General features: G+C 32.3%; 1 protein-coding gene across 1 annotated transcript; it reads right to left on the reverse strand.

Moving 5' to 3' along the window:
* Nucleotides 1–4,424: 4,424 nt before the first annotated feature.
* On the reverse strand, nucleotides 4,425–26,821 carry LOC119612552. Its single transcript, XM_037968368.1, has 6 exons — nucleotides 26,614–26,821; nucleotides 23,308–23,552; nucleotides 12,934–13,121; nucleotides 12,213–12,360; nucleotides 5,456–5,621; nucleotides 4,425–4,433 (listed from the first exon to the last, which is right to left on the reverse strand). The coding sequence occupies exons 2-6, from the start codon at nucleotides 23,391–23,393 to the stop codon at nucleotides 4,425–4,427; spliced, it is 597 nt and encodes a 198-aa protein (XP_037824296.1). The 5' UTR covers nucleotides 23,394–23,552; nucleotides 26,614–26,821.

Below are 26,821 nucleotides of genomic sequence, written 5' to 3' on the forward strand. Positions count from 1 at the left end.
TATAGTCGTGACTATAGGAGAGTCTGTAGATGCGACTATAAGTAGAAGAGTTTATTATGGGGACTATAAAAGAATCTATAGTCGGAACTATAAAATAATCTTTAGTCAGCAATAAAGAAGAGTCTATAGTCAGGACTATAAAGAGTGTATAGTCGAAACTATAGAAGAGTCGGACTATAGAAGAGTCCATAGTAGGTACTATCGAAAAGTCTATTGCCCGGACTGTCGGTCGACACTAGTCTCTAGTCGGAACTATAGAAGAATATATAGTCGGCACTTAAGAAGACTCTATGTTCGGCACTTGAAAAGAATCTATAGTAGGGTCTATAGAAGAATCTATAGAATATTTTATAGTCGGGAATATAGAAGAGCGTATAGTCGGTACTATAGAAGAGTCTATAGTCGGAACTATATACTCTTCTATAGTCGGAACTATTGAACAGTCTATAGTTAGAACTATACAGGAGTATATAGTTAGGGCTAACGAATAGTCTATAATCAGGACTATAGAAGAATCTATAATCGAGTCCACACAAGAGTCTATAGTCGGGACTATAAAAGAGTTTATAGTCGAACTATAAAACAATCTATAGTCAGGAATAAATAAGAGTCTATAGTAGGAATTATAGAAGTATTTATAGTGGAGACTATAGATGAGCGTATAGTCAAGACTAGAGAGGAGTCTACAGGCAAAACTATAGAAGATTTTATAGCCGGTACTAATGAAGAGTTTATTGTCGGGTCTATATAAGAGTTTATAGTCGGAAAAATAGAAGAGTCTATATTAGGGATTTTAGAAGAGTGAATAGTCGGTACTATAGAAAAGTCTTGAGTCGGTATTATAGAATAGCCTGTAGTTGGGACAATTGAAAACCTATAGTAGGGACTATAGAGAGTTTATGGTCGGACTTATAGAGTGTCTATAGTTGAGACTATGGAGAGTCAATGGTTGGGACTATAGACTATATACTATAGAAAGGGACTATAGTCCAGACTATAAAAGAGTCCAAGTCATGACTATATAATACTCTATTTGTAGTAAAATGTCCTGACTGAAATTCAGAAATAAAATTTTTAACTTTTAGTTTATTTCTTAATGGTTAAAATATTGTTTATATTAACAATAACGTAAAAACTTTAACATGTTTCATTTTAAATTTGGAATATATTTTTTTTAATACCATTTTAATCTGTATATTTTTTCGAGTGTATTTCCTTTTTCACAATTTCAATAGGTACAAAAGCCATTGAAAACCAGCAGTAAAGTATTTGGAAAAAAAAACATGGCTTAAGTTGATAACAACAAGGTTAACATATATAACAAGGTTTATAGATATATACAGAGAACTACCAATGGAAGTACTTGTGAATATGAAATTTGCATCCCAACAGTGCCTATGACAGTCAGCGAATTCATTTGAAACTTCTTCTACAATACAAGAGAGTAGATGTGATGCATTTTTTAAAGTATTATAACATCATTACATCAATAACTATTTAATTACTTTTTGAGCCATTTAACTATTATATTTAAATGTTCTCCTTAAGATACAATAGAACTCCATAAAGTGCAAATATTAATGTGAATGTGAATAATTGTCATACTTTGAAGATGCAGGGTACGTCAACCAATTTTACTTATAACATACATTTGAATATAGAATAGTATACTGGTAAATAGTTGTATGATGGATATTCTCGTGTAAATATGTATACATACATATGATGTTTGTCTGATTAAAAAAATATGCACATACATTGAAAATAATTCAATCCTAGAATAAACGAAAAATGTGGTATATTGTACGAATGTTTCGTTGTCTTATGTGATTCTAATGTAATTAATATTATTATGTTAAATTTCTCTAAAATTTCAAACAAAAATACGGGTTTCTTACTTAGAAAAGGGTTTGACTAAGTAATATTTCGTCTTATACACGTAAATTTCGTTAGTATTACGAAAAAGTAGTTAGAACAAGTCTTTCCTAAAGTTAAGCATGGATTATTTCCAGTGTATGAAAATATTACATTAACACAGCACTTACTGAAGTAAAAGGATGTTGTTGTTGTTGTTGTTAATGTGATGACAGCGTATATATTTCATTTCAATGGAGGTGAAATATTAATGTAATTAATTAAAAAGAAAAATGCAAAATCAGGTCAACTTATACAGATTATATTCGATATTAGGTCGAGCCTTTACAAAAGAGAACAAATTTAAATTAGAACAATTTACATGAAAAACGAGTTGTTTACACCATGATTATAACGGATTTAGCGATTAGGCTTAGAAATAGATCGTCCAGACTGAATTCTGTACTAACTAACTAACTAACTAACTAACTAACTAACTAACTAACTAACTAACTAACTAACTAACTAACTAACTAACTAACTAACTACTAACTAACTAACTAACTAACTAACTAACTAACTAACTAACTAACTAACTACTAACTAACTAACTAACTAACTAACTCTAACTAACTAACTAACTAACCTAACTAACTAACTAACTAACTAACTAACTAACTAACTAACTACTAACTAACTAACTAACTAACTAACTACTAACTACTAACTAACTAACTAACTAACTAACTAACTAACTAACTAACTAACTAACTAACTAACTACAACTAACTAACTAACTAACTAACTAACTAACTAACACTAACTAACTAACTAACTACTAACTAACTAACTAACTAACTAACTAACTAACTAACTACTAACTAACTAACTACTAACTAACTAACTAACTAACTAACTAACTAACTAACTAACACTACACTAACTAACTAACTAACTAACTAACTAACTAACTAACTAACTAACTAACTAACTAACTAACTAACTAACTAACTAACTACTAACTAACTAACTAACTAACTAACTAACTAACTAACGAACTAACTAACTAACTAACTAACTAACTAACTAACTAACTAACTAACTACTACTAACTAACTAACTAACTAACTAACTAACTAACTAACTAACTAACTAACTAACTAACTAACTAACTAACTAACTAACTAACTAACTAACTAACTACTAACTAACTAACTAACTAACTAACTAACTAACTAACTAACTAACTAACTAACTAACTAACTAACTAACTAACTAACTAACTAACTAACTACTAACTAACTAACTAACTAACTAACTAACTAACTACTACTAAACTAACTAACTAACTAACTAACTAACTAACTAACTACTAACTAACTAACTAACTAACTAACTAACTAACTAACTACTAACTAACTAACTAACTAACTAACTAACTAACTAACTAACTAACTAACTAACTAACTAACTAACTAACTACTAACTAACTAACTAACTAACTAACTAACTAAACTAACTAACTACTAACTAACTAACTAACTAACTACTAACTAACTAACTAACTACTAACTAACTAACTAACTAACTACTAACTAACTAACTAACTAACTACTAAATAACTAACTAACTAACTAACTACTAACTAACTAACTAACTAACTAACTAACTACTACTAACTAACTAACTAACTACTAACTAACACTAACTAACTAACTAACTAACTAACTAACTAACTAACTAACGAACTAACTAACTAACTAACTAACTAACTACTACACTAACTAACTAACTAACTAACTAACTAACTAACTACTAACTAACTAACTAACTAACTACTAACTAACTAACTAACTAACTAACTAACTAACTAACTAACTAACTAACTAACTAACTAACTAACTAACTAACTAACTAACTAACTACTAACTAACTAACTACTAACTACTAACTAACTAACTAACTAACTAACTAACTAACTAACTAACCAACTCTTCAAGATCAAAATTGTAAAAATTGAAAAAAAAAAAACGATTTTAACGTGTTGAAAACAGATATCAAAAGCTTCCGTTAATTAGGCGTATACTTAATATTTGTGATATCAACGAATCATTAATACGTATACGTACTGGTGTCGTTATTAAAAACAGTGAAATTTCCCAATGTAAAGCCTTCCACTTGAAATAACAAAATTATAAAGGAGTTTTTTGACTTCGTATGTTCACAATTTTTATTCTTTATGACATGCGCTACAACTTTGCTTTTGAGAGTAAATCCATATGTTTTGCAAGATATGAGCCTGATAAAATAATCACAAAATGAAGAATGAGAAATCTTTGGGACAGTATATGGTGATATTTCCGTGACTTCAAAAATACGCATAGTATTATTAGTGTTTTGCGATAAACTGAAGAAATCTGCTCTCTATTTGTGATCGGTTCAACTCCACTTCTCAAACTTTGTATATTCAGCATAATGGTTTAAAGATAATTTATTTCCCTTTACGAACTGTTTTGTATTGAAAATATCCTGTTGAAGTTTTGATTTTCAATAACTTAGAAACTTTGTTTTTATTCATTCTATAACAAAGAATGAAAAACATGATTTACATTAAAACTACTATTTTAAACAAACTAACATTTTCACAACAAGTCCCATTTTTTGATATTGGGGACGAACAAAACATCTGTTTTAATAAAATTTCCTCCATTTTTTTCCAATATCCTGTATAACTGGTAACCAGTTATGTTTTTAAATCACCGTTAGCCAAAGTAACAAATTTTTATCCAGTCTTTAACGACTTTTTACATTTTTTTGCAAAAGGCAGAATTTCTTTGTTGTGAACGGTGTGATAGGTTAGAGTACATAAAAAGTTGATAGAGGTGGGGCAGCGGAAAAAAGAACAAGAAATCACTATATGAAATTCATAAACCCATTTGCATTTTTTGTGTTTTTTGAAACTGGTGTTGTTGTTGTTGCTGTTGTAGGAAAACATTGAAATAAGTTTATGCCACAAGTTTGGCTAGAAATTGTGGCAAACAAATATTGCATGCAGGAAAACGTCGAAAGAGACGATGGAGAAAAAAACGTAAATGTAAATTTACAACGTCAGTGTTACCATCCACCACCTCCTTCCTCACTATCACTGGCAAACAACGACCATATCTTTCATGCCACGACTGGCATGTTGCCGGATTTAAAAAAAATCTTAAACAAAAAAATGTTTGGAAAACTGAAAACAGCGAATTTTCATTCTAACCTCTATATACATATATTTTCTATCCAAAAGGTGTTAGCAGAGCATAAATGTAAAATTAAAAGGAATTTTTCGTTTTTCTGAACAATTGGTCATTTCAGAGGAAGTGATAAAAAAAGCTTTTTGTTTTTTTGCCATTTCTGTGAAATGGTTTTTATTTCGTTTCACATATTGCTGATTGAGTGCAATGACTGGAAAAGCCATGAAACTAATAGGAAGTGAAAACAACATTGTTTGAAAGCACTTAAAATTCAATATTATATTAATTATGCTCGCTTGAAAAAGCGTTTGTTTTCTTAAAGTGCAGTTTTTAAAGGTTTGTGATTATAATATTTTTCAACTCACCTGTACAGTCTTTTTTCTACCCTTTATAACATCGGGATCATTGGCAATATGTTCCTCTATAAGATTTCGTAATTTATCGAAAACTTTGTTCTTAAATTTACTCAAATACGTTTCGTGTTGCTCATCATCGGGATCTATGCCGCTGTCACAACAATTACCCGGCACACTGAAATAAAGGTAAATAAGAAAATAATTAAAAAACAATTGTTGAGGTAAATTTGTCCAGTCCTTAGCCTAAATAATTTTGTCTAGTCTATAGTCTAGTCTATGGTCTAGTCTATAGTCTAGTCTATAGTCTAGTCTATAGTCTAGTCTATAGTCTAGTCTATAGTCTAGTCTATAGTCTAGTCTATAGTCTAGTCTATAGTCTAGTCTATAGTCTAGTCTATAGTCTAGGTCTATAGTCTGTCTATAGTCTAGTCTATAGTCTAGTCTAGTCTAGTCTATAGTCTATAGTCTAGTCTATAGTCTAGTCTATAGTCTAGTCTATAGTCTAGTCTATAGGTCTAGTCTATAGTCTAGTCTATAGTCTAGTCTATAGTCTAGTCTATAGTCTAGTCTATAGTCTAGTCTATAGCTAGTCTATAGTCTAGTCTATAGTCTAGTCTATAGTCTAGTCTATAGTCTAGTCATAGTCTAGTCTATAGTCTAGTCTATAGTCTAGTCTATAGTCTAGTCTATAGTCTAGTCTATAGTCTAGTCTATAGTCTAGTCTATAGTCTAGTCTATAGTCTAGTCTATAGTCTAGTCTATAGTCTAGTCTATAGTCTAGTCTATAGTCTAGTCTATAGTCTAGTCTATAGTCTAGTCTATAGTCTAGTCTATAGTCTAGTCTATAGTCTAGTCTATAGTCTAGTCTATAGTCTAGTCTATAGTCTAGTCTATAGACTAGTCTATAGTCTAGTCTATAGTCTAGTCTATAGTCTAGTTTATAGTCTAGTCTATAGTCTAGTCTATAGTCTAGTATATAGTCTAGTCTATAGTCTAGTCTATAGTCTAGTCTATAGTCTAGTCTATAGTCTAGTCTATAGTCTAGTCTATAGTCTAGTCTATAGTCTAGTCTATAGTCTAGTCTATAGTCTAGTCTATAGTCTAGTCTATAGTCTAGTCTATAGTCTAGTCTATAGTCTAGTCTATAGTCTAGTCTATAGTCTAGTCTATAGTCTAGTCTATAGTCTAGTCTATAGTCTAGTCTATAGTCTAGTCTATAGTCTAGTCTATAGTCTAGTCTATAGTCTAGTCTATAGTCTAGTCTATAGTCTAGTCTATAGTCTAGTCTATAGTCTAGTCTATAGTCTAGTCTATAGTCTAGTCTATAGTCTATCTATAGTCTAGTCTATAGTCTAGTCTATAGTCTAGTCTATAGTCTAGTCTATAGTCTAGTCTATAGTCTAGTCTATAGTCTAGTCTATAGTCTAGTCTATAGTCTAGTCTATAGTCTAGTCTATAGTCTAGTCTATAGTCTAGTCTATAGTCTAGTCTATAGTCTAGTCTATAGTCTAGTCTATAGTCTAGTCTATAGTCTAGTCTATAGTCTAGTCTATAGTCTAGTCTATAGTCTAGTCTATAGTCTAGTCTATAGTCTAGTCTATAGTCTAGTCTATAGTCTAGTCTATAGTCTAGTCTATAGTCTAGTCTATAGTCTAGTCTATAGTCTAGTCTATAGTCTAGTCTATGGTCTAGTCTATAGTCTAGTCTAGTCTATGGTCTAGTCTATAGTCTAGTCTATAGTCTAGTCTATAGTCTAGTCTATAGTCTAGTCTATAGTCTAGTCTATAGTCTAGTCTTAGTCTAGTCTATAGTCTAGTCTATAGTCTAGTCTATAGTCTAGTCTATAGTCTAGTCTATAGTCTAGTCTATAGTCTAGTCTATAGTCTAGTCTATAGTCTAGTCTATAGTCTAGTCTATAGTCTAGTCTATAGTCTAGTCTATAGTCTAGTCTATAGTCTAGTCTATAGTCTAGTCTATAGTCTAGTCTATAGTCTAGTCTATAGTCTAGTCTATAGTCTAGTCTATAGTCTAGTCTATAGTCTAGTCTATAGTCTAGTCTATAGTCTAGTTATAGTCTAGTCTATAGTCTAGTATATAGTCTAGTCTATAGTCTAGTCTCTAGTCTAGTCTATAGTCTAGTCTATAGTCTAGTCTATAGTCTAGTCTATAGTCTAGTCTATAGTCTAGTCTATAGTCTAGTCTATAGTCTAGTCTATAGTCTAGTCTATAGTCTAGTCTAGTCTAGTCTAGTCTAGTCTAGTCTAGTCTATATCTAGTCTATAGTCTAGTCTATAGTCTAGTCTATAGTCTAGTCTATAGTCTAGTCTATAGTCTAGTATATAGTCTAGTCTATAGTTCTATCCTAGTCTAATCTATAGTCCAAGTCTATAGTCTAGTCTATAGTCAAGTCTATAGTCTAGTCTATAGTCTAGTCTATAGTCTAGTCTATAGTCTAGTCTATAGTCTAGTCTATAGTCTAGTCTATAGTCTAGTCTATAGTCTAGTCTATAGTCTAGTCTATAGTCTAGTCTATAGTCTAGTCTATAGTCTAGTCTATAGTCTAGTCTATAGTCTAGTCTATAGCTATAGTCTATAGTCTAGTCTATATGAGTCTAGTCTATAGTCTAGTCCTATAGTCGAGGTCTATAGTCTAGTCTATAGTCTAGTCTATAGTCTAGGTTCTATAGTCTAGGCTATAGTCTAGTCTATAGTCCCTAGTCTATAGTTAAATAGTCTATAGTCTAGGTCTATAGTCCTAGTCTATAAGTCTAGTATATAGTGCTAGTCTATAGTCTATCTATAGTCTAAGTCTATAGTCTAATTCTATAGTCTAGTCTATAGTCTAAGTCTATAAGTCTAGTCTATAGTGCTAGTCTATAGTTCTAGTCTATAGTCTAGTCTATAGTCTAGTCTATAGTCTATCTATAGTCTAGTCTATAGTCTAGTCTATAGTCTAGTCTATAGTCTAGTCTATAGTCTAGTCTATAGTCTAGTCTATAGTCTAGTCTATAGTCTAGTCTATAGTCTAGTCTATAGTCTAGTCTATAGTCTAGTCTATAGTCTAGTCTATAGTCTAGTCTATAGTCTAGTTATAGTCTAGTCTATAGTCTAGTCTATAGTCTAGTCTATAGTCTAGTCTATAGTCTAGTCTATAGTCTAGTCTATAGTTTAGTCTATAGTCTAGTCTATAGTCTAGTCTATAGTCTAGTATATAGTCTAGTCTATAGTCTAGTCTATAGTCTAATCTATAGTCAAGTCTAGTCTAGTCTATAGTCAAGTCTATAATCTAGTCTATAGTCTAGTCTATAGTCTAGTCTATAGTCTAGTCTATAGTCTAGTCTATAGTCTAGTCTATAGTCTAGTCTATAGTCTAGTCTATAGTCTAGTATATAGTCTAGTCTATAGTCTAGTCTATAGTCTAATCTATAGTCAAGTCTATAGTCTAGTCTATAGTCGAGTCTATAGTCTAGTCTATAGTCTAGTCTATAGTCTAGTCTATAGTCTAGTCTATAGTCTAGTCTATAGTCTAGTCTATAGTCTAGTCTATAGTCTAGTCTATAGTCTAGTCTATAGTCTAGTCTATAGTCTAGTCTATAGTCTAGTCTATAGTCTAGTCTATAGTCTAGTCTATAGTCTAGTCTATAGTCTAGTCTATAGTCTGGTCTATAGTCTAGTCTATAGTCTAGTCTATAGTCTAGTCTATAGTCTAGTCTATAGTCTAGTCTATAGTCTAGTCTATAGTCTAGTCTATAGTCTAGTCTATAGTCTAGTCTATAGTCTAGTCTATAGTCTAGTCTATAGTCTAGTCTATAGTCTAGTCTATAGTCTAGTCTATAGTCTAGTCTATAGTCTAGTCTATAGTCTAGTCTATAGTCTAGTCTATAGTCTAGTCTATAGTCTAGTCTATAGTCTAGTCTATAGTCTAGTCTATAGTCTAGTCTATAGTCTAGTCTATAGTCTAGTCTATAGTCTAGTCTATAGTCTAGTCTATAGTCTAGTCTATAGTCTAGTCTATAGTCTAGTCTATAGTCTAGTCTATGGTCTAGTCTATAGTCTAGTCTAGTCTATACTAGTCTATAGTCTAGTCTATAGTCTAGTCTAGTCTATAGTCTAGTCTATAGTCTAGTCTATAGTCTAGTCTATAGTCTAGTCTATAGTCTAGTCTATAGTCTAGTCTATAGTCTAGTCTATAGTCTAGTCTATAGTCTAGTCTATAGTCTAGTCTATAGTCTAGTCTATAGTCTAGTCTATAGTCTAGTCTATAGTCTAGTCTATAGTCTAGTCTATAGTCTAGTCTATAGTCTAGTTTATAGTCTAGTCTATAGTCTAGTCTATAGTCTAGTCTATAGTCTAGTCTATAGTCTAGTATATAGTCTAGTCTATAGTCTAGTATATAGTCTAGTCTATAGTCTAGTCTATAGTCTAATCTATAGTCAAGTCTATAGTCTAGTCTATAGTCAAGTCTATAGTCTAGTCTATAGTCTAGTCTATAGTCTAGTCTATAGTCTAGTCTATAGTCTAGTCTATAGTCTAGTCTATAGTCTAGTCTATAGTCTAGTCTATAGTCTAGTCTATAGTCTAGTCTATAGTCTAGTCTATAGTCTAGTCTATAGTCTAGTCTATAGTCTAGTATATAGTCTAGTCTATAGTCTAATCTATAGTCAAGTCTATAGTCTAGTCTATAGTCAAGTCTATAGTCTAGTCTATAGTCTAGTCTATAGTCTAGTCTATAGTCTAGTCTATAGTCTAGTCTATAGTCTAGTCTATAGTCTAGTCTATAGTCTAGTCTATAGTCTAGTCTATAGTCTAGTCTATAGTCTAGTCTATAGTCTAGTCTATAGTCTAGTCTATAGTCTAGTCTATAGTCTAGTCTATAGTCTAGTCTATAGTCTAGTCTATAGTCTAGTCTATAGTCTAGTCTATAGTCTAGTCTATAGTCTAGTCTATAGTCTAGTCTATAGTCTAGTCTATAGTCTAGTCTATAGTCTAGTCTTTAGTCTAGTCTATAGTCTAGTCTATAGTCTAGTCTATAGTCTAGTCTATAGTCTAGTCTATTAGTCTATAGTCTAGTCTATAGTCTAGTCTATAGTCTAGTCTATAGTCTAGTCTATAGTCTAGTATATAGTCTAGTCTATAGTCTAGTCTATAGTCTAGTCTATAGTCTAGTCTATAGTCTAGTCTATAGTCTAGTCTATAGTCTAGTCTATAGTCTAGTCTATAGTCTAGTCTATAGTCTAGTCTATAGTCTAGTCTATAGTCTAGTCTATAGTCTAGTCTATAGTCTAGTCTATAGTCTAGTCTATAGTCTAGTCTATAGTCTAGTCTATAGTCTAGTCTATAGTCTAGTCTGTAGTCTAGTCTATAGTCTAGTATATAGTCTAGTCTATAGTCTAGTCTATAGTCTAGTATATAGTCTAGTCTATAGTCTAGTCTATAGTCAAGTCTATAGTCAAGTCTATAGTCTAGTCTATAGTCTAGTCTATAGTCTAGTCTATAGTCTAGTCTATAGTCTAGTCTATAGTCTAGTCTATAGTCTAGTCTATAGTCTAGTCTATAGTCTAGTCTATAGTCTAGTCTATAGTCTAGTCTATAGTCTAGTCTATAGTCTAGTCTATAGTCTAGTCTATAGTCTAGTCTATAGTCTAGTCTATAGTCTAGTCTATAGTCTAGTCTATAGTCTAGTCTATAGTCTAGTCTATAGTCTAGTCTATAGTCTAGTCTATAGTCTAGTCTATAGTCTAGTCTATAGTCTAGTCTATAGTCTAGTCTATAGTCTAGTCTATATCTAGTCTATAGTCTAGTCTATAGTCTAGTCTATAGTCTAGTCTATTCTAGTCTATAGTCTAGTCTATAGTCTAGTCTATAGTCTAGTCTATAGTCTAGTCTATAGTCTAGTCTATAGTCTAGTCTATAGTCTAGTCTATAGTCTAGTCTATAGTCTAGTCTATAGTCTAGTCTATAGTCTAGTCTATAGTCTAGTCTATAGTCTAGTCTATAGTCTAGTCTATAGTCTAGTCTATAGTCTAGTCTATAGTCTAGTCTATAGTCTAGTCTATAGTCTAGTCTATAGTCTAGTCTATAGTCTAGTCTATAGTCTAGTCTATAGTCTAGTCTATAGTCTAGTCTATAGTCTAGTCTATATCTAGTCTATAGTCTAGTCTATAGTCTAGTCTATAGTCTAGTCTATAGTCTAGTCTATAGTCTAGTCTATAGTCTAGTCTATAGTCTAGTCTATAGTCTATCTATAGTCTAGTCTATAGTCTAGTCTATAGTCTAGTCTATAGTCTAGTCTATAGTCTAGTCTATAGTCTAGTCTATAGTCTAGTCTATAGTCTAGTCTATAGTCTAGTCTATAGTCTAGTCTATAGTCTAGTCTATAGTCTAGTCTATAGTCTAGTCTATAGTCTAGTCTATAGTCTAGTCTATAGTCTAGTCTATAGTCTAGTCTATAGTCTAGTCTATAGTCTAGTCTATAGTCTAGTCTAGTCTAGTCTATAGTCCAGTCTATAGTCTAGTCTGTAGTCTAGTCTATAGTCTAGTCTATAGTCCTAGTCTGTAGTCTAGTCTATAGTCTAGTCTATAGTCTAGTCTATAGTCTAGTCTATAGTCTAGTCTATAGTCTAGTCTATAGTCTAGTGTATAGTCTAGTCTATAGTCTAGTCTAGTCTGTAGTTTAGTCTATAGTCATACATATATTTTTCATTTTCATTTATGTAATCGGTTTATTAAAATAACAAATTTAAATAAATATTTAAACAATACTCACACTAATGTTGTATAATTGTCTGTTGATAAATTCATTGTCAATTGATCCTTTAACGTACGCAAACGTTCCGAACTCTCAGCACCTTTCACGCTTAATTGTGTTGATGACCATTCGCGGTAAACGGCCAGAATTTTTTCATTCGAAAGTTCTGTGTGGTGGATTTAAATAATTAAATTGGAAAAAACAAAAAAACAAAAAACAAATTATTCAATTATTTAGCAATGCGTAATACAAATTAACAAAAATTGTTAATGGGTCTCTTTAGTTGATTTCACATTTAATGGATTGAATTAATGGGATATTTCAGGTGTTGGTGAAGGAAAACATAAACATATAGTGAAAAATAATTATACAAATATACATAGTAAGTTATTATTTATTTTGGCAATTCTTAACCCATAAAAGCCTATGGGGTAATTAAATGCTTGTTTACCAATAAAGTAAAGATATTCATTAATTAAGGTAAACAAGTTAGAAGATCTAGATTTTACTTTTATACCTTCAAATGATGATAATTCTATGTAGATTTTAATTTCTTTATAACTAAATAAGAAAATGTTTTTCGAACATAAAACTAATTTCCCGCTTTAGGGGATTTGCAAACTTTAAAGCCGATTAATATACGATACCCATTCATACCCATATGCTTACTTTATGTATGTATGTATGTGCTTTAAGTACATGTACAATATGTATGTATGTGTATCATGTATTTACTTACCCAATGCCTTCAGTACTTCTTGTTCCATTTGTGTCTGTCGCAACTTTTGCAAATGTTGTTGCATATCAGGCGTTAATGTTTTTGTTGTTGCCAGTATAGTGTCTCCGCGCAAAATACGTTGCAGGCATTTATCAATAATGTCACGCAATTCAACATATTCTTCGTGCCATTTCTCAAGCACCATATTGCTGTAAGTAAAATAAACCAAAAAAAAAGGGGCGGGTGTTAAATAAGTGTAAAATACTATAGTAAGAACAAGTAAGTGAGTGATTTTGGGTTATAACGAATATTAAATATACTACAACTACTCTTTGTATTAGATTTAGAATCGAGAATATAGACTGTCCTGGAAGTCAATACCTTTCTGTTGTATAGTACACTTATCTGAGTTGAAATCTATGCTAAAAATGCTCAATCTGGCCATACAACCATATTCAATAGTGTGGGAGAACTATGCGACATTATTGACTACTGCAACCCCAAACAAATTTTTTTATATAGACTGATCCCTATCGAGCTGGTATGATACGATATAGAATAATTCTCCATAATTGATCTACAACATTTACTCTGATGTCAGTAAAACAAAGTCTTGATTGGGTGGTGGCTTATATGTTGCGTACTCAGGAACCAAAAATGCTTTTTAAACTTCTGGAGTGTAACATTCAGATGGCTCAATTCTCAGTCATAAAACGGGCTACCATTGGCTTAGTAGGATCATCTTGGATTTCATATCAGCAACAGATACCTGGTAATACAATTGCGAATTATCGTGCAAAAACTGGGACTTCACAATTAAGAGAGAACAAACTGCAAAATGTTGATTCGGGACAGACTTCTCAAGCATGTACAATTCTGGTAGTCCATCGATGTTAGCTAGAGAATGACGAAGATCAAGTGGTCAGTATATGTATAGCCCACTACAAGCCATTTCCATTTCCAAGAAGCGATATCTTGAAAAGCTATATAGAAGAAGAGGAAGGAGAGGATGTTTCCGCTAAGACCGGGAAGTAACATGCTAGGCACACATTTTCTGCTCGATGTAAGGGCTTTATGAGAAGTAAGCATCCGATAGTTATTCGTTCGGCAAACTAGTTTGGATAGAAACCTGAGTAATTACATCGAAGTTATGACCCTTTTTATTTACAGGTATCACAAATTGTGTGTGTTCATAGAGATGTAAGTACATGGTCAATCCGATTATCTAACCCAACCTGAGTTTTATATAACTCTAAACGATACTGTCGTTAGGAAAATCGTCATGATCGGGACTGATTTCAGCTTAGCTTGAACTTATAAAAATTCCTCTTCAGAAAATTTACCTTCATAACTCATTTGTTCAAGAAGTTGTCATGGGAGCCTTTTTATACATAGAATGTGCCATCAATAACGTAACTACTTCTGCAATTCCACAAGCTCTTACTATCCTGGTTGTCGATGAAGGTATCGGCAATAGGTTAGTAACAATATTGGAATCTAGAATGGTTAAGAGAAGTCTTGATAACAACGTTAAGTACATAAGTAAGTTTAACGAGTCACACTACGTAGAGACATAATATCTCGATTCTTACTCAACTGGATAATAAAGGGATAAAAGTTGTATAATGCTCTGCTGATTCTGAATAACTGGACCACAGATTATGTCCTTGGAGTTAAGACTAAAATTCCACGATTAAAGAACTGTAAAATTCCCTTATCAAACAATTCTAGATATTTAGGAATTATCCAGAACTCTAAATTGGTCATGAAAACTGAACATCTAACTCAGAGATAAGAAAGCAACAGTCGCGTACTACACCTATCGTAAGATGTTCAGTATAAAATGAGAACTTTGTTCCAACATAGTCAAATGGATTCTGGACTTCAACTAGAATAAAATTTATTGTTGACCAACACAACACAAAGTTCAGAGTTCAGCATGCATTGATATAATAGTTGTTCTAAGAACTTGTCTCTCAGGAGAGACAAGTCCCCGCACGCGGACTTTGAAAGAGTTCAAAGTCAGAGTTCCTACCAAGAATGAGTGGTATATGTGCATCCAACCGAAAGAATACACCGTTAACATTTATACAGTTGGTTCTAAAATTAACTGCTGTGTTGGTTCTAATGTCTTCTGCGAAGAAGCTGTTATAAGTTTCTCTCACCGTCTTCTCCAGAGCTGTAGTGTTTTTAGGTTTAAATATTTGCGATAATGTCAGTCTGTAGATCATTATATGATCTCAATACTCGTGGGAATATAGGAATTTTTGTCTATAGCTAGGCGGCACTTCTTTCGTTAAACTCGTATACCATGACATTACTCTATTATGGGTTCCTGCTTATAGGGACAACTGTTGTAATGAGCCGGCTAGAACGCTCTAGATCTCGACACGCAAATTGAAGGATATGGAAAAGAAAGGGATTACTATTTCAATGAGCCAGCGGATGAGCTACATAGGACGGGATATTCTCTAGATCTAGACACGCAAATCGAAAGACAGGGAAAGGAAAAAAAGAATCTTATATGTTCTCTTCGAATGTCTTGCTTTACACGCCAGTAGAAACAAATTACGAGGCAATTACAATTCATCCAACTTTGGTGAGTTATCCATGTCTAAACTTAATGACCTTTTGAAATTTCTCACGGCTAAAAGCTGGATCTAATAATAAATAATACATCATCTGTGAAGTGGTCCTAGCATAAAAATGAATTTGTGTTTATTTGTTTGTTTATGAGGGTGTTTAATGTATATAGACGCCTAAACGGTAAGACCGATTTTATAGCAAGTTTAACAGAATCTTCCTGTACTACTATTTATTTCGAAATTTCTAGTAGGCCAGATGCCCACAAAGAAAATAAATATTAATGTTAGCATCTCAGAAACTGCAAAAGGAGAAAATTTACGAACTAGTGGTTAGAATCGTAACGCAGCCACTTTAGTATTATTAGGAATATTTAAGGACGAACTAAGAATAGGGGTGTGCCACCTCCCTCATGAATTAAATACAAAAAGTAGAATATCTAGGAAACTATTACAGCTTTGAAATTTGACACGGTGAACTTTAAAATCTATATAAACAATTTGTGGGAAAATGGTCGGACTAACAATAGGGGCGTGGCATCTCCCATTTGAATTAAAGACACAATTTCATATGTCTGGAAAACTATTTAAGCTAGAATACTCAAATTTTGCACGAACAACATTGACATCCATGTAAACATTTGGCTTATAAATTGGCGTTTTAGAAATAGGGGGCGTGTCATCTCAAATATGAATTAAATACAAAAATCTTTGTATCTGGGAAACCGTTTGAGCTAGAATAACGAAACTTTGCACGAGAAACTTTAAAATACATATGAACATTTGGGGATGAAATGAGCGGACAGACTATAGCGGGCGGGCAATGAGGAAATACCATATTTATGATACAAACGTAGGGGGAGTGGCATACACATATGAATTAAATACAAAATGTATATATATATCTGGGAAACTATTACATCAAGTAACCTCAAAATTTACATTTACAACTTTGACATTAATGGGAACTTTGGGAAGGCCTATGGGTTTCGACTTTATTAAAATTGTGTTGGTCTAAATTATTTTGAAGTGTTACAAAACATTTGTTTACAATTGTATATATAAATGTAGGGTGTAAATGTATAACTAAAGAGAAAAAGAGTAAGTGGATGCTTTTCTTTAACTATGTATGTCATAGTATAAAAAAGATTATTTCATTAATCATTTTAAGTGCTTTGAGAACGAGGACAAGTTCCTTGTCTGATAATAGTGTGGGTGATGTGAAAATTATTAAAAAAAAAAAAAATACTTTTTTTATCAGAAATTTATTTGCATTTATGTATTTTTCCACTTTTTATAAATTAAAAAAAACTGTTGTTGAAATTAATTTTTAAGTTTGTGGAATATTTTATATGGCAAATAGAAAAAAACAAATCATTTTTTTTAATGTAATACGTGATATATGAGTAATTTGAGTTTATTAAATGAAATGTATAAATTAAAAAATTAATTAAATAAAAATTGTGGTTTAAGTATTTATTCCATACTTACTACTTATTGCACAATGGGTTGGCAGAAATTGAAGCTGCCAGTTAAAATATAATAAGTTGTACAGGAGCTACTGATATTTCGATTCTTGGAAACTATACGTTAATGAATTATTATAACTCGTATATGATTAAAAACTCCAACAATTACTTTCTTTGTTATGATCAATTAAATGTTTCTATTCATTAAATAAAATACTTTATTGAAATTTAATATTTTGTCGACGTATTTTTTTTTTTAAATAAAATTTAAAAAAAAAAAATCAATAATAAACGTTTATTATTTACAATTCTGGGTAATTGTTTTAAGAGGCGTAAATTGGTAATTGATAATAATTTGATTTTGTTTCTGTATATCAATTGTCAAATCATCAATGATTGTTGTTTAAACTTTTTTTTTATATATATTTCAACAATATAAGTTTTGTATCAGTCAAACTATAATATAAATTTTTAGAAAACTGACTAAAAGTATTGATTGCTTTTTGTTTTTATAAAAATATTTATACAATTTTATAGATACTAAGTAAACAAATACAACTACAATTTAATAGAATTTAGAATTTTCCACGAATTTAAACGAACTTGTATATATACACATGTGTATAGTTTACATATGTATGTGTATAGTTTACAGAAACCAATTATTCTGGGTAACCGTACCGTATCTTTCCAACATTTGGGATCCTGGGACATATAAGGGTTAACTGACCCTATGCTAGATTACCTGTGATATGTTAAGTAAACAATGTCATATTTTTGCAAAAATTACATAAATTTGTGATCAGTTAAGAAATTAGACTTTAGTCCAAAAAAAGAAAATGCAATGGTAAAATTATAAGAACATTTTAAGTATTTTTTTGTCATTTATTTATATAGTACACTTTTAGACCCTTACTGTTGTTGTTATGGTTGTTGGTGGCTGCTCAACAATATCTCACTTAAAACTGAGGCGTTTTTCTTCCATTTTATTTAAGTGGCATCTTGAATATGCTTCTGTGGTTTAGTTTTTATGGCAAACATGTTTTTTTTTTATGTTTTTTATATAAACTTAATCAAAATTATATATTGAATTTGTCACACCGTTTGTAACACTCGAAATATTAGTCGTAGAACAGAAAAATGTATGAATATTCATAATATGAGACGATAAGAACTGAAATAGAACTGAATTAGAACTGAACTAGAACTGAACTAGAACTGAACTAGAACTGAACTAGAACTGAACTAGAACTGAACTAGAACTGAACTAGAACTGAACTAGAACTGAACTAGAACTGAACTAGAACTGAACTAGAACTGAACTAGAACTAGAACTGAACTAGAACTGAACTAGAACTGAACTAGAACTGAACTAGAACTGAACTAGAACTGAACTAGAACTGAACTAGAACTGAACTAGAACTGAACTAGAACTGAACTAGAACTGAACTAGAACTGAACTAGAACTGAACTAGAACTGAACTAGAACTGAACTAGAACTGAACTAGAACTGAACTAGAACTGATCACTAGAACTGAACTAGAACTGAACTAGAACTGAACTAGAACTGAACTAGAACTGAACTAGAACTGAACTAGAACTGAACTAGAACTGACTAGAACTGAACTAGAACTGAACTAGAACTGAACTAGAACTGAACTAGAACTGAACCTAGAACTGAACTAGAACTGAACTAGAACTGAACTAGAACTGAACTAGAACTGAACTAGAACTGAACTAGAACTGAACTAGAACTGAACTAGAACTGAACTAGAACTGAACTAGAACTGACTAGAACTGAACTAGAACTGAACTAGAACTGAACTAGAACTGAAACTAGAACTGAACTAGAACTGAACTAGAACTGAACTAGAACTGAACGCAGAACTGAACTAGAACTGAACTAGAACTGAACTAGAACTGAACTAGAACTGAACTAGAACTGAACTAGAACTGAACTAGAACTGAACTAGAACTGAACTAGAACTGACTAGAACGGAACTAGAACTGAACTAGAACTGAACTAGAACTGAACTAGAACTGAACTAGAATAGAACTGAACTAGAACTGAACTAGAACTGAACTAGAACTGAACTAGAACTGAACTAGAACTGAACTAGAACTGAACTAGAACTGAACTAGAACTGAACTAGAACTGAACTAGAACTGACTAGAACTGAACTAGAACTGAACTAGAACTGAACTAGAACTGAACTAGAACTGAACTAGAACTGAACTAGAACTGAACTAGAACTGAACTAGAACTGAACTAGAACTGAAACTAGAACTGAACTAGAACTGAACTAGAACTGAACTATAACTGAACTAGAACTGAACTAGAACTGAACTAGAACTGAACTAGAACTGAACTAGAACTGAACTAGAACTGAACTAGAACTGAACTAGAACTGAACTAGAACTGAACTAGACTAGAACTGAACTAGAACTGAACTAGAACTGAACTAGAACTGAACTAGAACTGAACTAGAACTGAACTAGAACTGAACTAGAACTGAACTAGAACTGAACTAGAACTGAACTAGAACTGAACTAGAACTGAACTAGAACTGAACTAGAACTGAACTAGAACTGAACTAGAACTGAACTAGAACTGAACTAGAACTGAACTAGAACTGAACTAGAACTGAACTAGAACTGAACTAGAACTGAACTAGAACTGAACTAGAACTGAACTAGAACTGAACTAGAACTGAACTAGAACTGAACTAGAACTGAATTAGAACTGAACTAGAACTGAACTAGAACTGAACTAGAACTGAACTAGAACTGAACTAGAACTGAACTAGAACTGAACTAGAACTGAACTAGAACTGAACTAGAACTGAACTAGAACTGAACTAGAACTGAACTAGAACTGAACTAGAACTGAACTAGAACTGAACTAGAACTGAATTAGAACTGAACTAGAACTGAACTAGAACTGAACTAGAACTGAACTAGAACTGAACTAGAACTGAACTAGAACTGAACTAGAACTGAACTAGAACTGAACTAGAACTGAACTAGAACTAGAACTGAACTAGAACTAGAACTGAACTAGAACTGAACTAGAACTGAACTAGAACTGAACTAGAACTGAACTAGAACTGAACTAGAACTGAACTAGAACTGAACTAGAACTGAACTAGAACTGAACTAGAACTGAACTAGAACTGAACTAGAACTGAACTAGAACTGAACTAGAACTGAACTGAACTAGAACTGAACTGAACTAGAACTGAACTGAACTAGAACTGAACTAGAACTGAACTAGAACTGAACTAGAACTGAACTAGAACTGAACTAGAACTGAACTAGAACTGAACTAGAACTGAACTAGAACTGAACTAGAACTGAACTAGAACTGAACTAGAACTGAACTAGAACTGAACTAGAACTGAACTAGAACTGAACTAGAACTGAACTAGAACTGAACTAGAACTGAACTGAACGAAACTGAAACTAGAACTGAAACTAGACTGAACTAGAACTGAACTAGAACTGAACTAGACTAGAACTGAACTAGAAACTAGAACTGAACTAGAAACTTAACTAGAACTGAACTAGAACTGAACTAGAACTGACTGAACTAGACTGACTAGAACTGAACGACTAGAAACTTACTATAGAACGAACTAGAACTGAACTAGAACTGAACTAGAACTGAACTAGACTGAACTAGAACTGAAACTAGAACTGAACTAGTAACCTGAATCTAAGAACTGAACTAGAATTGAACTAGAACTGAACTAAGAACTGAACTAGAACTGAACTAGAATCGAACATGAACTGAAACTGACAATTGTCGACATGTGATTACTAACCTTTCAATCATAAATATAATAAATTCCATAACCACTTAAGTTCGTGGAATAGGACTACCTTTCGATAATTAACTTTATAAGTTACGACACATGTTTTTATAGTGGGTATAAAAAGTTCGACATAACCGAATATAAAATTTTTACTTGCAATATATATTTTTAATTTTAACATTTAGGTACTACACTCAAAAACCACATACGATGTTGTTAAAAATATGTACTTACAATGTGTAGTAAGTGTTTTTGTTTTCTTTTCAGATGTTTATTTAATTGTTGTAAATATGTATGTATACGATGCCGGTATATATGTATGAATATGAACAATTTAATATTTATGAACATTAAATATATCTTGACCTTGTGTAATGTATAATTTATATTTGTGTATGTCCGTAAATAAAATTATGTTGTTCTATACAAATTAAGGATAATATCACCAAAGTTGGCATTTCGTAGAATTCTTGTTGAGGCATGTTTCTACAATATCGAGAGAAAAAATTATATTCATACATGTATTGTATAGAATCTGTAAAATCATAAGGTGTTATATGTTTTTACTTCAATTTAGTTTCATAAATAATGATAAATTTTTATTAATTCTCATAACATACATATATATGTACATTGTACATATATACATACATATATCAGATATCTTTAATTGCATTTAATATAAGCTTAATTAAAACTTTTAACAGAGCGATGTCATAAAAAATTTCCAATTAATAACTATTTATAACTGGATTACTGCCTTTATACCTACAGCCTTGAGTTTAGATAAAAATATAATTTACTAATTTTTGTAAATTATAAATAATAATGAAAACTTAAACACTAAACCGCATCGCAAGCACATGTTTCGAAGGAAGGATGGTTGGCATAGAAATGAATAAACACATTGCTATTCTGTTTTAGCTATAAATATTAATTGACACTTTGACACCATGTCTTCTTAGTCGAACAACTAGCAAACATGAGACCACCCACTTTTAACCACCACCCCAAAAACTAATAAAATACTAAGGAACTAGTCAACATTAAGTAAGTAACTAAAACAGATTGGTAACAAATTATGCGCATTATTATGAACAGGATTAAAGCCAAAACTTAAACAGGCCAGCACCACATCACAAGGACTACAACAAGAGTTTAATAAAAGGAAACAGGGAGCAGAAGTGACGCCCCAGTAAGAGTGATTAAAGTTATTGAATATAACCAGTTCGTACATTGATGACAGAGGGGGTTAGGGTGGGTAATAAATTTGTATTTATTCTTAAATGACAGGCATTTAACTGGGTTATATGATACCTCTTTGTTCTTAGTTAAAGCTGAAAATATTGTGGATATAAAAACATATGTACTAATTTAACTACTAATTCTACAGTAAGCAATCAAACATATTTATAGTTCTGCTTTAGTTCAGTTCTAGTTCAGTTCTAGTTCAGTTCTAGTTCAGTTCTAGTTCAGTTCTAGTTCAGTTCTAGTTCAGTTCTAGTTCAGTTCTAGTTCAGTTCTAGTTCAGTTCTAGTTCAGTTCTAGTTCAGTTCTAGTTCAGTTCTAGTTCAGTTCTAGTTCAGTTCTAGTTCAGTTCTAGTTCAGTTCTAGTTCAGTTCTAGTTCAGTTCTAGTTCAGTTCTAGTTCAGTTCTAGTTCAGTTCTAGTTCAGTTCTAGTTCAGTTCTAGTTCAGTTCTAGTTCAGTTCTAGTTCAGTTCTAGTTCAGTTCTAGTTCAGTTCTAGTTCAGTTCTGTTCAGTTCTAGTTCAGTTCTAGTTCAGTTCTAGTTCAGTTCTAGTTCAGTTCTAGTTCAGTTCTAGTTCAGTTAGTTCAGTTCTAGTTCAGTTCTAGTTCATTCTATTCAGTTCTAGTTCAGTTCTAGTTCAGTTCTAGTTCAGTTCTAGTTCAGTGTCTAGTTCAGTTCTAGTTCAGTTCTAGTTCAGTTCTAGTTCAGTTCTAGTTCAGTTTCTAGTTCAGTTCTAGTTCAGTTCTAGTTCAGTTCTAGTTTCAGTTCTAGTTCAGTTCTAGTTCATAGTTCAGTTCTAGTTCAGTTCTAGTTTCAGTTCTAGTTCAGTTCTAGTTCGTTCTAGTTCAGTCTAGTTCAGTTCTAGTTCAGTTCTAGTTCAGTTCTAGTTCAAGTTCTAGTTCAGTCTAGTTCAGTTCTAGTTCAGTTCTAGTTCAGTTCTAGTTCAGTTCTAATTCAGTTCTAGTTCACTTCTAGTTCACTTCTAGTTCACAAAAGAGTTCTAAAACAATACATTGCTACTAACATAAAAATGTAATGATAGATATAAAGAATATACAGCCTAATAGCACACTTAACAATTATTACACTTTTTATACATAATCACACATACACTTTTTCATAGACAATCCTAATTGTTCTGTGCACACAAACACAATCAAACCTACTTGTTTGTAGTTGTACTTTGTGCTCCAGAAAAAACTTGAAAGATTTAAGCTTATTTGTTTTTTATCTCAATCTCTCTCACTCACTCACTCACTCACCCTCTTTCACAATACATACCGATAGTCCTGCTTGAGTTTATATTGAACCCTTTTCAATGTGTCATCATCACATTTTATATTGCCATTGCCTTCGACAGCACTCATCACCTCTTGCTGCCCACTCTCCGTGTCCAATGCATACCATTTGTTGAACAAATTGTCGTTCGGTGTGTGTTAAAGTAGTGTCAGTTGAAATGGCATCATAAATCTCTTATCCAATAGTATGGGTAATGGCATGCGGCCAATACTGTCGCCTATTAATGCCTAATTAAGGATAATTTGTTTAAAAATGAAACAAGTAAATGAAATATGAAACGAGAAGAGAAGAAAGCAGATAATCATTAATGGATTTTAAAGAAAATTTAAGTTACCTTCATGTCATCAGGGAAATTTAATATGTAATGTTTATAATACTTTTTTAACTTAAATTAATTTGAGCAGCTATTAGTCCGCCTGACTTCAAGTTAAAATTAATTCAATACACATGTGTAATAATATAAATTAAACATAAAGAATATGTACGTTATTTTATAGAGTTCATTTTCTAGTTCATTTCTAGTTCAGTTCTAGTTCAGTTCTAGTTCAGTTCCAGTTCAGTTCTAGTTCAGTTCCAGTTCAGATCTAGTTCAGTTCTAGTTCAGTTCTAGTAGTCAGTTCGTAGTTCAGTTCTAGTTCAGTTCTAGTTCAGTTCTAGTTCCAGTTCTAGTTCAGTGCTAGTTCAGTTCTAGTTCAGTTCTAGTTCAGTTCTAGTTCAGTTCTAGTTCAGTTCTAGTTCAGTTCTAGTTCAGTTCTAGTTCAGTTCTAGTTCAGTTCTAGTTCAGTTCTAGTTCAGTTCTAGTTCAGTTCTAGTTCAGTTCTAGTTCAGTTCTAGTTCAGTTCTAGTTCAGTTCTAGTTCAGTTCTAGTTCAGTTCTAGTTCAGTTCTAGTTCAGTTCTAGTTCAGTTCTAGTTCAGTTCTAGTTCAGTTCTAGTTCAGTTCTAGTTCATTTCTAGTTCAGTTCTAGTTCAGTTCTAGTTCAGTTCTAGTTCAGTTCTAGTTCAGTTCTAGTTCAGTTCTAGTTCAGTTCCAGTTCAGTTCCAGTTCAGATCCAGTTCAGTTTTAGTTCAATTCTACTTCACTTCAGTTTTAATTCAGTTCTAGTTCAGTTCTAGTTCAGTTTTAGTTCAGTTCTAGTTCAGTTCTAGTTCAGTTCTAGTTCAGTTCCAGTTCAGTTCTAGTTCAGTTCTAGTTCAGTTCTAGTTCAGTTCAGTTCAGTTCTAGTTCAGTTCTAGTCAGTTCTAGTTCAGTTCTAGTTCAGTTCTAGTTCAGTTCTAGTTCAGTTCTAGTTCAGTTCTAGTTCAGTTCTAGTTCAGTTTCTAGTTCAGTTCTAGTTCAAGTTCTAGTTCAGTTCTAGTTCAGTTCTAGTTCAGTTCTAGTCAGTTCTAGTCAGTTCTAGTTCAGTTCTAGTTCAGTTTCTAGTTCAGTTCTAGTTCAGTTCAGTTCAGTTCTAGTTCAGTTTAGTTCAGTTCTAGTTCAGTTCTCTAGTTCAGTTCTAGTTCAGTTCTAGTTCAGTTCTAGTTCAATTTCTAGTTCAGTTCTAGTTCAGTTCTAGTTCGTTCTAGTTCAGTTCTAGTTCGTTTCTAGGTTCAGTTCTAGTTCAGTTCTAGTTCAGTTCTAGTTCAATTCTAGTTTCAGTTCTAGTTCAGTTCTAGTTCAGTTCATAGTTCAGTTCTAGTTCAGTTCTAGTTCAATTCTAGTTCAGTTCTAGTTCAATTCTAGTTCAGTTCTAGTTCAGTTCTAGTTCAGTTCTAGTTCAGTTCTAGTTCAGTTCTAGTTCAGTTCTAGTTCAGTTCTAGTTCAGTTCTAGTTCAGTTCAGTTCAGTTCTAGTTCAGTTCCAGTTCAGATCTAGTTCAGTTCTAGTTCAGTTCTAGTTCAGTTCTAGTTCAGTTCTAGTTCAGTTCTAGTTCAGTTCTAGTTCAGTTCTAGTTCAGTTCTAGTTCAGTTTCTAGTTCAGTTCTAGTTCATTTCTAGTTCAGTTCTAGTTCAGTTCTAGTTCAGTTCTAGTTCATTCTAGTTCAGTTCTAGTTCAGTTCTAGTTCAGTTCTAGTTCAGTTCTAGTTCAGTTCTAGTTCAGTTTCAGTTCAGTTCTAGTTCAGTTCTAGTTCAGTTCTAGTTCAGTTCTAGTTCAGTTCTAGTTCAGTTCTAGTTCAGTTCTAGTTCAGTTCTAGTTCAGTTCTAGTTCAGTTCTAGTTCAGTTCTAGTTCAGTTCTAGTTCAGTTCTAGTTCATTTCTAGTTCTAGTTCATTTCTAGTTCAGTTCTAGTTCAGTTCTAGTTCAGTTCTAGTTCAGTTCTAGTTCAGTTCTAGTTCAGTTCCAGTTCAGTTCCAGTTCAGATCCAGTTCAGTTTTAGTTCAATTCTACTTCACTTCAGTTTAATTCAGTTCTAGTTCAGTTCTAGTTCAGTTTAGTTCAGTTCTAGTTCAGTTCTAGTTCAGTTCTAGTTCAGTTCGTTCAGTTTCTAGTTCAGTTCTAGTTCAGTTCTAGTTCAGTTCTAGTTCAGTTCTAGTTCAGTTCTAGTTCAGTTCTAGTTCAGTTCTAGTTCAGTTCTAGTTCAGTTCTAGTTCAGTTCTAGTTCAGTTCTAGTTCAGTTCTAGTTCATTTCTAGTTCAGTTCTAGTTCAGTTCTAGTTCAGTTCTAGTTCAGTTCTAGTTCAGTTCTAGTTCAGTTCTAGTTCAGTTCTAGTTCAGTTCTAGTTCAGTTCTAGTTCAGTTCTAGTTCAGTTCTAGTTCAGTTCTAGTTCAGTTCTAGTTCAGTTCTAGTTCAGTTCTAGTTCTTCTAGTTCAGTTCTAGTTCAGTTCTAGTTCAATTCTAGTTCAGTTCTAGTTCAGTTCTAGTTCAGTTCTAGTTCAGTTCTAGTTCAGTTCTAGTTCAGTTCTAGTTCAGTTCTAGTTCAGTTCTAGTTCAATTCTAGTTCAGTTCTAGTTCAGTTCTAGTTCAGTTCTAGTTCAGTTCTAGTTCATTCAGTTCTAGTTTCAGTTCTAGTTCAATTCTGTTCAGTTCTAGTTCAGTTCTAGTTCAGTTCTAGTTCAGTTCTAGTTCAGTTCTAGTTCAGTTCTAGTTCAGTTCTAGTTCAGTTCTAGTTCAGTTCGTTCAGTTCTAGTTCAGTTCTAGTTCAGTTCTAGTTCAGTTCTAGTTCAGTCTAGTTCAGTTCTAGTTCAGTTCTAGTTCAGTTCTAGTTTCAGTTCTAGTTCAGTTCTAGTTCAGTTCTAGTTCAGTTCTAGTTCAGTTCTAATTCAGTTCTAGTTCAGTTTAAGTTCAGTTCTAGTTCTAAATTTTTTGACTTACCATAAAGAAACACTCTTTGAATATTGGGCACATGTTTCAATTTCATGCAAATAATCCTGTAATATATAAGGATCCTTTCGACTTCTGTTATATCCAGACTACCTGTGCCGAAATGCTGTCAACAATTTCAATTTCAATTTGGCGATCATCGTACAGCGATTGTAACTCTGGACCAACCAATTCCAGCAGCATGCGACGTTCTTGACAA

Source organism: Lucilia sericata, unplaced genomic scaffold (assembly GCF_015586225.1).
Source record: "Lucilia sericata isolate MDLA Ls3-8-SP2 unplaced genomic scaffold, ASM1558622v1 Contig001732F_arrow, whole genome shotgun sequence".
Lineage (NCBI taxonomy): Eukaryota > Metazoa > Arthropoda > Insecta > Diptera > Calliphoridae > Lucilia > Lucilia sericata.